The sequence below is a fragment of the Dipodomys spectabilis genome, unplaced genomic scaffold (assembly GCF_019054845.1).
Source record: "Dipodomys spectabilis isolate Male_0828 unplaced genomic scaffold, ASM1905484v1 ptg000004l, whole genome shotgun sequence".
NCBI lineage: Eukaryota > Metazoa > Chordata > Mammalia > Rodentia > Heteromyidae > Dipodomys > Dipodomys spectabilis.
This window is the reverse complement of record NW_024870681.1, coordinates 11,393,376-11,411,163: the sequence shown is the minus strand read 5'-3', so window position 1 is coordinate 11,411,163 and position 17,788 is coordinate 11,393,376. Positions and strand designations below refer to the sequence as shown.

Genomic DNA, 17,788 nt, shown 5'->3' with positions numbered 1-17,788 from the left:
GTTTATTGGAGATAAGAGTCTCACAGACTTTCTTGCCCGGGCTGGCTTTGAACTCTGATCCTCAGATCTCAGCCTCCTGAGTAGCTAGGATTACAGGCGGCTTCTCTTTAAATATAGGAACTCTTCACTTAGGGTCCTTGACTTTGATCGTAGAATAAGAATTTCTGGACAAGTCACAATGGTAAGAAAACTTGGCAGAGCTTTATTAGTAAACAAGCAGGCAAGCAGACAAACACCCAAAAAGGAGACACACAGAAGGGTAGGAGCACAATCTAGCAGAGTGTGGGTGATCTTATAAGGGAGACATACACACACACACACACACACACACACACACACACACACACGGAGACACCCAGCTCCTTGGGCCTGTTGGGGGTATTTATAAAGGCAGAGGGTCTGGCTTCAATTTATGCAAAGCTAGGTGCTTTATCTTTGCTCTAACCCCACCAGGTGTTATTCTGAGTTTCCAGGTAAGAACGCATCTTGTCATAAAACAGATGCTTACCCTTGAGACAAGGAGGTGTCCTACTATCTGCATTTTGGGCATCCTATCAGTTGTTAATCCTTTGATGAGAAATGCATCCTTCAGGAAGAAACGCATCCTGTTGTCTCTCCCTAAAGCAAAAGATAGCATTTCTAAGTTCCTAAATACCATTTTTCTGAGTTGCCGTCACCAGGCCTCAGTTTCCTTGAGTTATCCTGTTTCATTTTCCCCTAAGTGACTTTGTTCCTTTAATCTTAAGGGAAGTATATGAAGGAATATCAAATGTATTTGCTGTTAGCTGACCATACCTTGTTTTTCCCTAGTCTACCAGGCTTCAGTTAGAGACCACAAAATGCCAGGTGCAGTTTTTGAGATTAGGAATCCAATTTTAATTCTGATTCTTTCACTTTTGGAGGGTTTAAAAGCAAAAGATAAGTTTGGGAAGGATAAAAGCCATATATCCTAACAGCCCCCCCCCCCCCCCCCCCCATCTTACAATAATCTGGGCTGAAGGCTCAGCACATACAAGCTCTGTGCTTTAGGCAAATGTGCGAAGTGTAGTAAAGGCCACTGACTACTCACAGTTCCCACGTGCTTTAGTCCTCCCTAGATAAAATGTTGTGGTAAACTCTCGCGAGAGGGAAGTAGTCCTTACAGCCTAGACACGCTTGTTCCCTCCCACCTGTTGAAAAACGGGCGGCGGGGGGGGGCCGGGGAGGGAAAAAGGAGATAAACGCGCAGTGCCTTCTGGGAATCGTAGTTCCTAGTGGGACGCCTTGCCCCGCGGGTTCTCACGCATGCGCGACTACGAGCTGGCCCTAGAAGTTCGTAGCCTTTGTCAGGCCAGGGATAGAAGGTAAGTTGGATGCTACCATACTGCACTTCTGGGCTCGACCTCCACAGTGATCAGAGATCGTTCCCAGCGGAGTCGAGGCTGGAGGGCACAGACCTTGAACTCCATCCCCACATGCACGATCCCTAATCCCTGCCCTTTGGGATTGGGTTGCAAAGGGGGTGCCAGTGGGTGGCAGGGTAGGGGGCGGAATGGAGCTGGGAGTGCCGGGCAGTCGAAGGTCCTGGGTGGGTGTGCGGAACGCCACGGAGTTTGTTCGTGATTTTTTGTGCATCTACGGCAGCCTTAGTGCCAACCCTCGGTGCTCCATCCGTCCTCCACCCCCTATCCCCGGACCGCCCCAAGCGGCAGACACCGGTGTCTGAGGACCCAGCCTCATGGATGCTGCATCCAGGTTTCCAGGCTTGCGCTCCGTAGGATAGAGGCAGGCTCCACAATGAGCAGGAAAACCAAGCTGACCTGACCGAGATCTTCCCGCAGAGACGCTAGAGGGGAGGCTGGAGGGAGCACTCCGAGGCTCCAGGGACTTGCATCCATTGAGGTGGAAACTGAAGAGCAGAATCCGCAGGACATGGAGGAGGTGGTAATCATGAAGACAGATTTGGTCGAAGTCTCGAAGACAAGAGGTAGAAATTTTTCCGGGGTTGAACTTGGGTCATGGAAGGGCAGAATTCCTTCTGGGAGGGCGGTAGAGGGGAAGGGCATTGCCCAAGTGGCTGCTTGGCAGAGAGGACTGTCTGCATCCATTGTCTTGGGTATGGACGGGCTGTTTGTGGAAGATTTGGTGGAGCTGAACCTCCTTTCCACCCCGGAGTGGATGCACAGTGGACCTTTCAAAGCCGCCCCCCAAATATAAGCAGGTGTTAAATTTCTAAGTTGGGAGCATAGTTGTGACTACTTTTGTCACTTTTTTTTCTTCTAATTTATTATCCCATCCTAGTCTCTATCAGTGGGGTCTGAGAATTTAGCTTTGTGTTTGCAAAAATATTTCTTCCACATGCATTGTCTTTATCAACACAGTTACCCTGTGGTTCGTTAATAAAATAAAAACAGACATAGAAGTCAGAGTACTTCAATCTCAACGTTGCTAATGAGCACATGTAGCATGGTGAAGGGAGTTTTAGCCTTGTAAGGTCTGAATGGGAACATAAGGCTTGGTCTCATCATTACTACTTTCTTGCCCTTAGCTTTGTCTTCCCAAGATTCTCCCCTTTCCCAAGAGAAGAGTCCAGAAGAGGGAGAAGTAACAGCTCTGCATCTCACAGCCAGATCCCAGGTAAGTGTGTCTCTACTGAGACACACCGTTTTTCTCAGAGTACAGGTGCACTCCTTTCTTTTTAAAGGTGTTTCTTTGTCCACAAAGCCCATTGGGAGACCTAAGTTCTAATTTTGAGAGACTGATGGAAGACACATTAGGAAATACTTTCTGCTTACCCCTTTGTATCTCTCTTCTCCAGCTAGTATTTATTATCTTTCTACAGGCAACTAAGCTAATTTTTGTGCTTGGTAATTTGAGAAAAACTGTTTTTTGAGGGGAGGGCGGTGGTGCCAGTCCTGGGGCTTGAACTCTGGGTCTAGGCATTATCCCTGAGTTCCTGTGCACAAGGATAGCACTGTACCATTTGAGCTACAGTTCCACTTCTGGGGTTTTGGTGGTTAATTGGAAATAAGAGTCTCATAGACTTTCAAGCTACTTTGAACCTTGATCCCCAGATCTCAGCCTCCTGAGTAGGATTACAGGAGTGAACCACTGTCACCCAGTTTGGGAAAAAAAAAAAACTATTTTAAAGATAATAAGGTGCATGTTTTTAAAAATGTACCTTTCTCCAGTAGAAACAGGACAAAGTTAACTAGAAAAAGCATCTTAAATGCTGATATGGTCAGAATAATAATAAATACATAGTTCAAATGAATGTTTGGAAAGGAAAGCTTATGAAGCCTTAAATTTTTCAGTTAAGATCCAGGCCTTCGTCTGACAGAATGGTCCAAATGATAGGGCACCTGACTAACAATCTCAAGGCCCTAAGTTTTAACCCCAGTACCACAAAAGAAGATCCAGCCCTCCCAGGAGACAAATGCTGAAGTGTATGTATACTTGCTTTTGTTTTGTGTTCCTCACCCTAATAACACAAATATGGCCAGTGAGAATTATTGAATTTTTCTGGGTGCTGGTGGTGCACACCTGTAAATCTAACTACTTGGGAGGCTAAGATCTGAGGATGTGATTCAAAGCCAACCCATAAGACCTTTACTTCCAATTAACCACCAGAAAAAGTTTATTTGAGCTGTGGCTCAAATTGGCAGAGCACTAGCCTTGAGCAAAAAGCTCAGGGACAGTGCTCAAGCCCTGAATTCAAGCCCCATGACTGACCAAAAAAAATAAAAATGAATTTAGATGGAGGTTATATTACTGGTAACTATTTTTTAACCTATTTTTGTGTTGCAACTTTTGTATGTATGGAAATGTTTATGTAAAAAGTTTGATTTTCTTTTAAAAGAAAGTGGAGCTATGGGTCAAAGTAGTAGAGTACTAGCCTTGAGCAAAAAAGCTCAGGGACCGTATTCAGTTTCTGAGTTCAAGCACCACTACCAACCAGAAAAAAAAAAAAAAGAATTAGAAAGGAGCTCTCCATGGTGAGTGTGGCATTCCACAACTCAAAGATTCCTCAATTAACCTTTCTCTTTACTACTATAATCTCGGTATAAATATTAGTAGATTGTACACATTGATAGCATTTGTAAATATTAACTTCATGGGGCCCTTTTTATACCTGGCTATCTATTAGCTTCTCAATTGCTTTACAGGAGTCTCGAAGACTTAACTAATCAAGAAACTTTAAGTTACTTCAGATAAAACACATCTTAAACTGGCTTATGCAGAAAAAAAATTATTTACCAACATAGCTGAACATGTCTACTCTGGCTAGATAAGGCTTAAGAGCAAACTGGGCATGGTGATGCATATCTGTAATCACAGCTACTTTGGAGGTATAGGTAAAAAGAATGTAGTTCCAAGATGACCAGACAAAAGTCTGAGACAGGCTGGGAATGTAGCTTAGTGGTATAGTGTTTGTCTAGCATGCATGAAGTCTTGAGTTCAATTCTTCAGTACATATAAATAAGAAAAAGTATGAGACCTTGGACTGGGGATGTGGTAGAGTGCTTGCCTAGCATGCATGAAGCCCTGGGTTTGATTCCTCAATACCACATAAATAGAAAAAGCCCAAAGTGGTGCTGTGGCTTAAGTGGTAGAGTGCTAGCCTTGAGCAAATAAAGAAGCTCATGGACAGTGCCCTGAGTTCAAGCCCCAGGATTGGCATAAATAAATAAATAAATAAAGTGAAAAGGATTGGACATGTGACTCAAGAGGCAAAATACTAACCCAGCAAGTACAGGGCACTGGGTTCAAAATCTAGTATTGACAAAAGAATTTTAGTCCTAGGAAAAGTTGCAAATGGTACATAGGTATTTTGTATACTGTCTTCATCAGATTCTCTAAAAGTTAACATTTTATTTTGCATTATGATTCTGTTACTTCAAAATCAGGATAGTAACATTGGTATAATACTGCAACCTGCTGATCCTATTCAGATTTTCCAGCTGTTTTATCTTTGTTTTTGGAATTTTTGCTTATATCTTATACTTCTGGCTTCCTTAGTTGTTGTTCTTGATTTGAGTGTTCCACTCATTTACTTACATGATTTTTTAAAAATAAAATGCAAGCCAGCGCCGGGGGTGCTCACGCCTGTAATCCTAGCTATTCAGGAGGCTGAGATCTGAAGATCAAGGTTCAAAGCCAGCCCGAGCAGGAAAGTCTGTGAGACCCTTACCTCCAATAAACTACTCAGAAAACCGGAAGTGGTGCTGTGGCTCAAGAGGTAGAGCCCTTGCCTTGAGCTGAGGGATAGCGCCCAGGCCCAGAGTTCAAGCCCCACAACTGACAAAAAATAAAATAAAATAAAATGTAAATCTTTTAACTTCCTGAAATTTTTAGCCATTTGGCATTGGGTTTTTCATTTCATTTTATTTCATTATTATTTTTATATTCTGATTTTAAAATTAACTTAAAATTAAATTTAAAATTAAAATTAAATTAAAATTAAAATTTTATTTTTCAAGTATGCATGTTTTTCAATTTACTTTGTTACTGTTGCAAATGCCTCATGAGTATGTAAATAGATGTTTCCTAGCCAGTTACAGCATTTGGTGTGTATTTCAACAATTTTAGAATATTATTACATTCCCCATGACATTGTGTAAAGGGGCATGTTCAATATTAATGTGTATCCATCTCCTTATAGTTTTTGTAGGGAGGTTTGTCTCTTACTTTTTACACACCAACATTTTTCTCTGTGTGTGTGTGTGTGTGTGTGTGTGTGTGTGTGTGTGTGTGTGTGTGTGTGTGTGTGTGTGTGTGTGTGTATTGGTCGTGGGACCTGAACTCGGGGTCTGGGTGCTGTTTCTCAGCTCTTCAGCTCAAGACTAGTGCTCTACCACTTGAGCCACAGCACTACTTCTGGCTTTTTCTGCTTATGTGGTGCTGAGGAATCGAACTCAGGGCCTCATGCATGCAAGGCAAGCACTCTACCACTGAGCCACCTTCCCAGCCCTACACACCAACATTTGTTAGTTAATGTGTGACCCTAAGCAGTTTATGGAACTGAAATTGTCTAATTCAATACCTTAAATCTTGAATTAATTCCATATTTAACTGAGTTTGGAGGTAGGTCACTGCTTTTTTTTGTTGTTGTTGTTGGTCGTGGGGTTTGAACTCTGGGCCTGGACACTGTCCCTCAGCTCTTCAACTCAAGGCTAGTGCTCTACTACTTAAACTACAGAGACACTTCCAGTTTTCTGATGGTTAATTGGAGATAAGAGTTTCATGGGCTGGCTTTGAACGGTGATCCTCAGATCTCAGCCTCTTGAGTAGTTAGGATTACAGGCGTGAGCCACCGGCTTCTGGCTACTGCCATTCTTTACTTTACATGACATCTATTCACAAGTTCTATATTGCAGTTTTATCTTTTGAATGCTGATTGTTCCTGCAAGCTTCTTATTTTGTTTGCTTTCCCAAACTACATTGTTGACTTATTGCTGAGTCTCTTTTTTTTTTTTTTTTGCCTGTCATGGGGCCTGTCAGGGCCTGGGCACTGTCTCTGAGCTTTTTTTTTCTGCTTAATTGGTGCTGAAGAATCAAACCCAGGGCCTCATGCATGCAAGGCAAGCACTCTACTACTGAGCCACCTTTTCAGCCCCTTGAGCTTTTTTGGCTCAAAGCTAGTGCTCTACCACTTAATCCACAGCCCCACTTCAGTGCTTTTTCGTGTGGGCTTCATGCATGCTAGGCAAGCGCTGTACCATGGAGCCACGTTCCCATGGTTCATATTTTAATGCTTTATTCCCCAGAACAATACAGTCAAAGACTGGTTTCAGTGCAACAATTACAGTTATATTTCACTTGGTTCCTATGTTGAGTCTAACACAGTATGCCTGACACACCATTGATACTCCATGACTTTACGTAGAATATTTACCATCTAAATATTAGTCAAATCCTTCCCTCTGCCCTTGTTGAGTGTATTATCACAGCTTTCCTTTGTACGAGTGCCAGCAGAAATGGGGAATTTTCTATTGGAAGGCTATCAAGGAAAAGATAGTGAATAAAGGTGTGCTTTGTATTTTAGGAGAGAGTAACATTCAAGGATGTAGCCATGGACTTTACACCAGAGGAATGGGGGAAGTTGGATCCTACACAAAGGGATGTGATGCTGGAGAACTACAGGAACCTGGTCTCTCTTTGTAAGGATGCATTTTATTCTTGTTGTGACTCAGGGATATCATTTGCTCATTGAGAAAAATTCTTTTGGGTTTGGGCCTATTTTGTTTAATGCTAGGGACTGAACATGCCACAAATGCACTCTACTGCTGAACTACACCCACAGCTGAGAAAAATCTTTTTCCCCCTCCTATTGTCTTGCTTATTACGTATCATGGTGTAAGTGACAACCTAATTCACAGTAGTTCAATGGGGAAAAATAGCTTGACTCAGAAAACCAAGATAGCATCAGGAATTTCACCTGTATGTTTATTTTTAGTTGGTTGGTTTGGCTTTTCCCTATATTAGCTCGATGCTGAGGTTCTCTATGTGTAGCAGAGATGGCCATCAGCAGCCCTATAGTTGAATTATTCTTCTAGTTAGAGAGCTAAAAAAGGGGAAAAAATGCTTCCATCCTGGGAATTGAATAAATAAGGTCACATGGCCATTGGAGAAACATCAGAGTCAGAAGACTAGTCTGTTCTGGATCTTGTGCATACCACCCTGGGGATATGTGCACAATCATGTGCTCATATTTGTATGAGGGTGGAAGGTAGCTCCTCATGTACCCAATCCCTGAAGAAAGTGACTTCTAGTCATAGGAACAGGAGGTACGGCAAAATATTGGACAAAATAAATCACAGCAGTTATAATTTTATGGTGTCACTGAGGTCCCATTTTTTCCCCATCTTTTTCCTGAAATTTAAATTAATCAATTCAAGAGACATGTTCTTCCTTTTTGGCAAACAAAATTGTTTTGTTTTTATAAACCCAGCTTAACTCTTCAGCAAGCTCAGGTTCTTGCTGGAGCTATTTTAGGCTCCATTTATAGTTGGTCATCCTCATTCCAGATTTTTTTTCTAGTTATGAGGTTTGAACTCAGTACCTTGTACATACTCACGTGGTACTGTAACACTTAACTTTAACTTGTGTCTTTAACTCCCATTTTCTGCATAGGGAGCAGAAAATGTTTCTCTTCTCCATTTCCCTTTTCATTTAACCCTACTATACTAAAGTCCTTGCTAAAACATTTTTTAAATAATAAAATAATTTACAAACCATTTGTCTTTCTTTTGATCATCTATACTTTTGCACAGAAAACAACATCATCATCCCACTTTTTTTTCTAATTTTTTTATTGAGATTAACTTCACAGTATTGTGAGATTGTGATACTTAAAGTCACAAACACATTTTAACCTTCACGAGGCAAATTGCCACTATCATGGTCTATGAAGGTTGTGAATCCTGTGAGCTTTGACAGCTCAACTACTTCGTCCACATTGGGTGATATGTACATTTCTTTCCTTTTGTTTAGTGTAAGCTGTTCCCTCTTTCCCTCTCATTCCCTCCTTCCCATTGCTGTACTTGAGTTGCTTAGTTCATTTTCATCAATGTTCAGTGCAGCTGATCATCCCACCTTCTTTTAACCTTGAAGTTGGCCTGAATCTGAGATGAGCCAGTAATGAATTTCATTAAAAAATTCATGGAGAAATACATTAAGCAGTAGGAATTTTATGTTCTTAACAGTGTATAAATGGTGGATAGGCTCCCTAATTTTAAGCAGCTGATCATCCCACCTTCTTTTAACCTTGAAGTTGGCCTGAATCTGAGATGAGTCAGTAATGAATTTCATTAAAAAATTCATGGAGAAATACATTAAGCAGTAGGAATTTTATGTTCTTAACAGTGTATAAATGGTGGATAGGCTCCCTAATTTTAAGTTCAAACTTTCTCTTCCTTTAGTGATACTGAATTTGATGATGGACTTGAGAATCATTTTAGCAGTTCCCATTCTTTAAATGTTTCCAGTCATGTTTTTTTTTAATATAGGAAAAAATGAATCGACTTGTAATATTTTTAATCTAAAAAATAATAAAATAAATGTCATGCTTTTTGCTTTCTTCCTTTCTTCCTTTCTCTCCTTTTGTTTTTAATGAGCAGGGCTTCCTATTTCCAAACCTGAGAACTACAATTTGGACAATTCTAAAGAACCATTGAAGCTTGAAAAAAAAGTTTCCAAATGTAGCTATTCAGGTAAGTCAGATAGATTGGAGTCTTCAGAAGTGTGTGTGTGTGTGTGTGTGTCTTTATTTTGAGGGTAATTTTAAAGTACTATAAATAATTAAGGGAAGAAAAAGTAATGTATATCTATCACCAAGATTAAACACATACTAATGTTTTACTTCATTTGCCTCTTTTGTTCTTGATGTCCTTTTTTGGTATTTTTTGCATTGTAAAATACAGAGAAGCATCACAACTTCCTGTGAATTTTCACGTTTATGTAAATAGTTCCAAATATAAAAAATAACTTTATCAGTCCCCTTAGAATCACCTTGGACCTTCTTTCAGTTGCCTTTCTCCTCCCAAGGGTAAACTTATCCTAACTGGTAACACCACAGGTTAGTTTTTTTTTGTTCTTAAACTTTGTCTAAATAGAACTATATTGTATATACTCTTATATTTGGCTTTCTTCACTAAACTTTAGCTGTGAGATATATCCAGGTTGTGAAATGTTGTTATAGTTCATTCATTCTCATTGTATAGTCTTTCATTATTTCAGCATTCCAGTTTCTTTTTTTTTTTTTTGGTTGGTTGAGGGGCTTGAATTCAGGGGGTGGGTGCTGTCTTTGAATTTTTGTGCTCAAGGCAAGTGCTCTACCACTGAGCCACCTTCCCAGCCCACATCCTAATTTTTACCTTGCTTTTTAGGCACAATTTGCTTTTGGAGAGGCTAGGTCTCACAAAATAAGGACAGCAGATCACACTCTAATAGCTCTAGCTCAAGGGCTGGCCAGGGTCTCATGTAAAATACTAGACATTAAATAATTAACTTTATGGCCCACATGCTCTCTCTGCATTCACTCAGTTTGACATGGTAGTATGAATGCAGCTATATACAATATGTAAATGAATGGATATAACTATGTTTCAATAAACCTTTTTTAGAAAAATTGTGAGCAGATTGTGACTGCTAACCAACATTGTAACTAATAGTTGTTGTTCAGTATGTTTTGTTTTTTCCCAAAACCCAAAAGTGGCAATGTGTGAAATCTCCCTATTTTCAGTTGATGGCAACTAATTTTTAAAAAATATATAATTAATGAAGGCCAAACAAACATAGTCTGAGTCCACATTTTACTGTTTGTAGCTCTGCTTTCTTCTTGGGGCATTTGATCATTCTCCGACCAAATATCTGTCACCTATCTAGAAGAATCTCATAGTTTCATTTCCATGCTAGACCTCACCAGAGCTCCTGTTCTGTCTCTATTTGCTTATGTCAAAGACACCTCTTTAAAAAAGTATTTCAAGGGCTGGGAAGGTGGCTCAGTGGTAGAGTGCTTGCCTTGCATGCCTGAGGCCCTGGGTTCGATTCCTCAGCACCACATAAACAAAAAGAAAAAAGCCGGAAGTGGCACTGTGGCTCAAGTGGTAGAGCACTAGCCTTGAGCTGAAGAACTGAAGGACAGCGCCCAGGCCCAGAGTTCAGGCCCCACAACCGGACCCAAAAAAAAAAAAAAAAAAGAAAAAGTATTTCAAACTAGCAATTGTTTTAAAACTGCTATCTTATCAAAGTGATACATACCAGAATCCTATAAACAGTCTTTACATTTCCCCTCTTTAATCTTTATCCAACTCATTCACTTGCCTAATGATATTCTAAATATTATTTCACTGTTAATATTCCTTCCTGCCCCTTTTATTTGCCTGGACTACTGACAGTCTTCCTGATTTCACTTTCATCCCTAAATGTTCTTTTCTATATACCTGATGATAGTGATGTTTCAAAATTAAATTGGAACATGTGAGCTCTTTGCTTAAAATATTAAAGTGGGTTTTCACTGCCCTTAGAATAATAGCCAGAATTCTGGAGGCCTACAAATTCTTACAGTACTTCATTCCTGGTGTCATTTTGTCCCTATCTTATATTGCAACAGTTCTGCTGAATATTTTTGGTGTCAGAGGACCTAGCTTTAAAAATGACTAAATATCCTAAAGAGCTTTTGTTTATGTAGGTTCTATCTAATAATGCTTAGTGTGTTAGAAATTAAAGCTGGGAGACTTTTAAGCTAGTAGTAAATTACTTAAAAATAACAATTATGGCTGGGCGCTGGTGGCACGTGCCTGTAATCTTAGCTACTCTGGAGGCAGAGATCTGTGGATCACGGTTCAAAGCCAGCCTGGGCAGGAAAGTCTGTGAGACTCTTATCTCGAATAAACCACTAGAAAACTGGAAGTGGTACTGTGGCTCAAATGCTAGATTACTTGCCTTGAGCTGAAGTATGCAGGGACAGCACCCAAGCCCAGAGTTCAAGCCCCATGACTGACAAAAACATAAATAAAAAATAAAAAATATATATACTATGGGTTAACACAATAGAATTTTTAAGAAAATCTTTTGTAAAGCAAAAAATGTAATTGAGAATAGCAGTGTTTTATACTTTTGTAATTCTCTTTAATATATAACATAGTATAATAGAAAATACCCATATTTTCACATCTACTTCTGAATGTAGTTTATAATGATCGTTTCAGTTGAAGTATATGAAGAAAATCCATCATTATGGAAATACATAATTAGAAAAAGAAATATTGCACCCTTTTCACATAATTATGGCCATTCTTTGGTATGACTCCCATATTGGGTAAGGATACTTCCCTAAAGAACTGGGACAATGCAAAATTCTGAAACCATATCTGTAATTCTAAAATCTGAATTGTTCCTTTAGAAAATACTGGTTCACTAAGTTATACTAATATTCCAAATGTTGATACTTTGTTTGTATTTTCAAAAACATAACTTTTACTTTTGTATGTATATGTTTGTGTCTCCCCTTGCTTTTTTCCCATCTCAAAACTAGTAAACTATGCATACTCAGTTATACCTTGCTTTTTCACATATACTTAATAGAAGCATAATATTATGGTTTTGTGTGTGCTGATAATAGGGACTTGAACTCAGGACCTGGGCACTGTCCTCTTGTTTTTTTTTTTTTTTTTTAATGAGTGTCATTAATTGGGGAAAAGAGTCTTACAGACTTTTCTTGCCCAGGCTAGCTTTAAATCACAATCCTCAGATCTCAGTCTCCTAAGTAGCTAGGATTACAGGTATGAGCCATTGGTGCTCAGTGAACCTGGGTATCATTTTTTTTTTTTTTGTCCATCATGGGGCTTGAACTCTGGGCTTGGGCACTGTCCTTGCACTCTTCAGCTCAAGGTGAGTGCTCTACCACTTGAGCCACAGCCCCACTTCTGGGTTTCTAGTGTTTTATTGGAGATAAGAGACTCATGGACTTTCCTGCCTGGGCTGGCTTTGAACCTCAATCCTCAGATCTCAGGTAGGATTACAGGTCTTAGCCACCGGCACCAGGCTGGATGTCATTTTATTACAATATATCTTTCTCACTTAAAGAAGGTACATAGTGTACCATTGTATATATATACTAGTTTATTCAGGCTTTTTACTATTTAAAGTTATTAGATATGCTACCAGTCTTTTGCTATCTCGGTGAATAGCTTTAGAGAATAGCTTTCTGTATATATTAGTTCATATATTTGCCTTTATGTTTGTGTGAAATAATAGGTTTCTTTTTTTAAAGGAACATATTATTTAAAAAATTGTTAGGAAGACTAAGGTAGGAGTAGAATGCATATGTGCATGTAAATAGAAGACAGGCTAGTGACTCACACTTGTCATCCTAGCTACTCTGGAGGCTACGATCTGAGGCTCACCATTTGAAGCCAGGAAACTCCATGAGACTCTTATCTCCAATACTCAAAAGAGCCAGAGTAGGCGCTTTGGCTCAAGTGGTAGAATGCTCACCTTGAGCAAAAGAAGCTCAGGGACAGCACCCAGGCCCAGAGTTCAAGCCCCAGGCCTAGCAAAATAAATAAGTAAGTAAGTAAATAAATAAGATTAGAATCTCAGTATTTATAATTGTACTCTACACTAAGATGGAAAATGTATGCATATTTGTTACAACATATTATATAACATGTTTTCTTATATCCGGATCTATGTACTCATTGCCTGCTCATCCACTGGTCACTGCTGCATCCCTTCATACCTAGTCACCTTTCCTTTTTTCTAACTCTTCTTCATTAGAGTATATCCCTTTTCTGTGCGTATGCTTTTATGTCCCTCCATTTGCTTCCCTTTTGCAAGTCATTTAGTAAAGATCAAATCTACTTATGCCTTGAAGGCATACTTTTCACCTTCAATTACTCCTACCAATTATCTAACTGCCTTTGTGTTGAGCTTAGAAAAGAAAAATTGCATTTCCACTGTCTTTCAGACTTGGAGAGTAGACCGGAGAGCAAGGATTCAACTTCAATACAAGATTTATTTAAAAACGAATCACATCATGTTACAGTGAAAGACAGACTGACAAGTGTCCATGACTCTACCTTGGAAACAGCGCTTGAATGTAAAAATTGGCTAGAGAATCAGCAAGGAAATCAAGAGAGACACTTGAGAGAAATGTTCACGCATCTGAATGCCCTCCCCGATGAAAGAGGTCATGAACAGGATGTATATTGGAAAAGTTGCAATCAGAAATCTCTCCTTATAACTCAAAACCGAGTTCCCAAAGGATCTTATGCTTTCCATACAGTTGGAAAACAACTAAAACAGAAATCAAACCTAATGAACAAGGAGAGAACACATAAAGAGAAAAAACCTCATAAATGTAATGATTGTGGTGAACTCTTCACTTACCATTCAGTTCTTATTCGACACCAGAGAGTCCATACTGGCGAGAAACCCTATACCTGCAATGATTGTGGGAAATCTTTTAGCCACAGAGCTAATTTAACTAAACACCAGAGAACTCATACTAGAATTCTCTTTGAGTGTAATGAATGCAAGAAAACCTTCACGGAAAGCTCATCCCTTGCAATACATCAGAGAATTCACATTGGAGAAAGACCTTATGAATGCAGTGAGTGTGGGAAAGGTTTCAATAGAAGCACACATCTTGCACAGCATCAGTTGATTCATACGGGAGTAAAACCTTATGAATGTAATGAGTGTGATAAAGCTTTCATCCATTCATCAGCACTCATTAAACATCAAAGAACTCATACCGGAGAGAAACCCTATAAATGTCAAGAGTGTGGGAAAGCCTTTAGCCATTGCTCATCTCTTACTAAGCATCAGCGAGTTCATACTGGAGAAAAGCCATATGAGTGTAGTGAATGTGGAAAAACTTTTAGTCAGAGCACACACCTTGTTCAGCATCAGAGAATCCATACTGGAGAAAAGCCCTATGAATGTAATGAATGTGGGAAAACTTTTAGCAGGAGCTCAAACTTTGCTAAACATCAGAGAATTCATATTGGAAAGAAACCTTATAAATGTAGTGAATGTGGGAAAGCCTTTATTCATTCATCAGCTCTTATTCAACACCAGAGAACTCATACTGGAGAGAAACCCTTTAGGTGTAATGAATGTGGAAAAAGCTTTAAATGCAGTTCATCCCTCATCAGACATCAAAGAATTCATACTGGAGAGCAACCCTGAGAAATTAATAAACGTGAATAAATGTAAGTTGGCTTTATCACTGTGTTAAATGTTTGGTGGAATATCCATATGTCTTTGAGGACCAATTTTATTTCATCTAATTTCACCTGCCTAAATTCCATAGGCATCTAATTTCATTTGCCTAGTATATAATTTTGAGCTATAGAAAAAATATTCCTTATGCCCATTGATAATTATGAAACTTCTATCCAGAGATCTTGAAGATTTTATCTTCAAACTTCCAAATATCCATTTATAGAAGTTTAGGAAATTCTGTAGGAGGATAGCTGTAGACATTGTGAAATCCCCTTTCTTGGTCCTGCAAACTGTGTTGTAGCCTCTCATTTTTAAGAAAATTCTTAAGCTAATGACTTTATCATAAGAAAAATGCAACTTATTACGCTGAATCCAAACTAGAGACCTAAGTATACAGATAGTATCATTTCCCTAGAATGTCATTTCTTTTACTAGTCATAGAAACTTTAAGACTAAAAAAAGAGAAAGTGGATTTGATTCCCATCACTCCCAAAGGGTGCTGTCTAATATGATGAACATAACTAAAATGTTGCATAAGGCTCTAAATTGTGTTTACAGGGACTTTGGGTCATAGATTGTTATCCTGTTGAGATTCATTTTTTTAATTCTCTTCGATTTACCCTGAAGTACAAATTGGCTCAAAACCTTAACTGTAATTATTAATCAAGACACTCTTTATTCTCCTTGGCATTGCTTGAATCCTTGGTTTTATACATTTAAATGATTAGGAAAACCTTGTTTTTCTACATTATTCAGCTTCTTGTAAACTGCTTTTGCCATGTAGAAAAAGAACCATAGGGAGCACCTAAAAGTTAGGATCCCAGTCAAGAAAAGTACCAAAGTAACTGTGAGACCCTACTTTTCATGTTTGTAAAAGCTCACAGGACAAAACTCAAGTGACTTACTTGAGGATAAGCAGCTTCCTTTCATAAAGAATTTGCCATTTCTCTGGCCTTCCTGTTTACCTGCACTTTGTTGTTCTTGCTCACTTGTATGTTGGTTGGTCATTATTCCAGACTTATTAAGAAAGCATGAAATTATAATGGACCTACTAGTGTAAATTATATGGGTGGCTAAGGACTGTGGGTGGGATTCAAAACACAGAAGCAGGAATTCAAATGTCAATTTTAAAACTATTTCATACTATTACTTGTCATATGGAAAGTATACTATAGAAAATTATAGAAATATCACAGATGTCTTCTTTCCTGTTCTCTGAATCCTACCTTCCCTCTTATACTCTTATACCCTGTATCTTATCCCTGTTACTTATTATTCCCACCTAATAGACCTAGCTTGAGAGCTCCCTTGTGCTCACAAGCATTTATTCTCTCTATGTATGCACAAATCTGTAATACCCATTTCAAATACATTATTTAACAAGGTGGAGAAGTATCAGTCAGTAGGAGACACTTGAAAATGAGTGTATCAAGCTGGTCCCTGGTGGCTCAGGCCTATAGATAGAGCTACTCAGGAGGCCAAAATTTGAGTGTTGTGGTTTGAAGCCAGCCTGGACAAGGAAGTCCATGAGACTCTTATGTCCAATAAACTACTAAAAAAAAGCTGAAAGTGGAACTGTGGCTCAAGTGGTAGAGTGTAAGCTCCAGCACTGATATAGAGCTGTGACTATTCTATTCTCTGGTGTCCCATGCTTCTGTTTCTACCAGGAGCTGTTCTTCAGCGTTTCCATAGGACCCATTTGATTTTGTTTTTGTTTGTTTTCTGTCCACATATCACGGAGGGAACTATCTGGTGGTTCTAGCATCTCAAGTTTGCAATCTCATTGTAGTTTAAATAGCAGGGGATGGACTTATTCTCTAAGCTCTGGAAATAAAACTGGGAACTCTAGTCCTTTGCACTTCAGTATTTATCTTTTTTATGCCTGATGTTCAGCCTGATTTCTTGTTTGTATCCCAATGTGAATGTTGCAAGTGTTAATGCTCTGCCTTTTAAATGTTTATGGTATTTATAAACTAAAAAAAGATTGCTCTTATAGTCATCTATCAATAAAGATGTTCTTTGTATATGTATTATCAAAAACTTTTGTTACCTGTATCTAACTTCCAATTTGAACTTATTTTAAGTTGTGAAGAAAATCAGGCATAAATTATTTATCATTCAGGAAACCAATAACATTTTATTTATACTTTTTTATTGTAAAGGTGATGAATGGGGGTTAAAATTTAAAAGAAAGTTAATGAGTACATTTCTTTTTAAACACGGCATAACTTCTGGAAAGATGGGATGGTGAATTCAATATAGCTATGAGAAAAGGAGTAAAGAAAGATAGATTTGGGACTGGGAAGGTGGCTCAGTGGTAGAGTGCTTGCCTCGCATGCATGAGGCCCTGGGTTCGATTCCTTAGCACCACATAAACAGAAAAAGCCAGAAGTGGCGCTGTGGCTCCAGTGGTAGAGCACTAGCCTTGAGCTGAAGAGCTCAGGGACAGCACCCAGGCCCAGAGTTCAAGCCCCCACCATCAACAATACAAATGAAGTAAGACTGTATGTATGTATGTATATATATATATGAAAGATCTATCATGTAGCACTGAATCCTTAGGACATGTTATAGCACTATTCACTTAAAAGTGATGAGAGAGGTAAGAAGTTCATATAAAAAGCACAGTTAAATGGATTGGGAATGTGGCTTAGTGGTAGAGTGCTTGCCTAGCATGTATAAAGCCCTGGTTTGATTCCTCAGTGCCACATAAGCAGAAAAAGCTGAAAGTAGCACTGTGGCTCAAGTGATAAAGTGCTAGCCTTGAGGAAAAGAAGTTCAGGGACAGTGCCCAGGCCTTAAGTTTAAGCCCCAGGACTGGCAAAAAAAAAAAAAAAAAAAAAAAAAAAACAGAGCCAGGCCCAGGTGACTTATGCTACTCAGGAGGCTGAGATCTGAGGATCGTGGTTCAAAGCCAGTCTGGGCAGGAAAGGCCATGAGACTCTTATCTCCAATAAACCACTCAAAAACCGGAAGTGGTGCTGTGGTACAGTGCTCACCTTGAGCAAAAGAAGCTGAGGTACAGCACCCAGGCCCAGAGTTCAAGCCCCATGACCCCCCCAAAAAAAAGCATAGT

At 39.2% G+C, this 17,788-nt stretch overlaps 1 protein-coding gene across 1 annotated transcript; it reads left to right on the top strand.

Moving 5' to 3' along the window:
- The first annotated feature begins 1,266 nt into the window (after positions 1-1,266).
- Positions 1,267-16,216, top strand: Znf286a (zinc finger protein 286A). The gene is made up of 6 exons (XM_042692380.1): positions 1,267-1,343; positions 1,821-1,966; positions 2,528-2,616; positions 7,025-7,139; positions 9,099-9,191; positions 13,451-16,216. Exons 1-6 carry the CDS (start codon positions 1,285-1,287, stop codon positions 14,674-14,676), a joined length of 1,728 nt encoding a protein of 575 aa, XP_042548314.1. The 5' UTR covers positions 1,267-1,284; the 3' UTR covers positions 14,677-16,216.
- The last annotated feature ends 1,572 nt before the right edge of the window (positions 16,217-17,788 follow it).

Coding starts and splice junctions, on each gene's coding strand:
- Znf286a (XM_042692380.1), top strand. CDS start 1,285: ATGCGCGACTACGAGCTGGCCCTAGAAGTTCGTAGCCTTTGTCAGGCC. Junction 2,617..7,024: donor ATCTCACAGCCAGATCCCAG/GTAAGTGTGTCT, acceptor TTTGTATTTTAG/GAGAGAGTAACATTCAAGGA. Junction 9,192..13,450: donor TTCCAAATGTAGCTATTCAG/GTAAGTCAGATA, acceptor ACTGTCTTTCAG/ACTTGGAGAGTAGACCGGAG.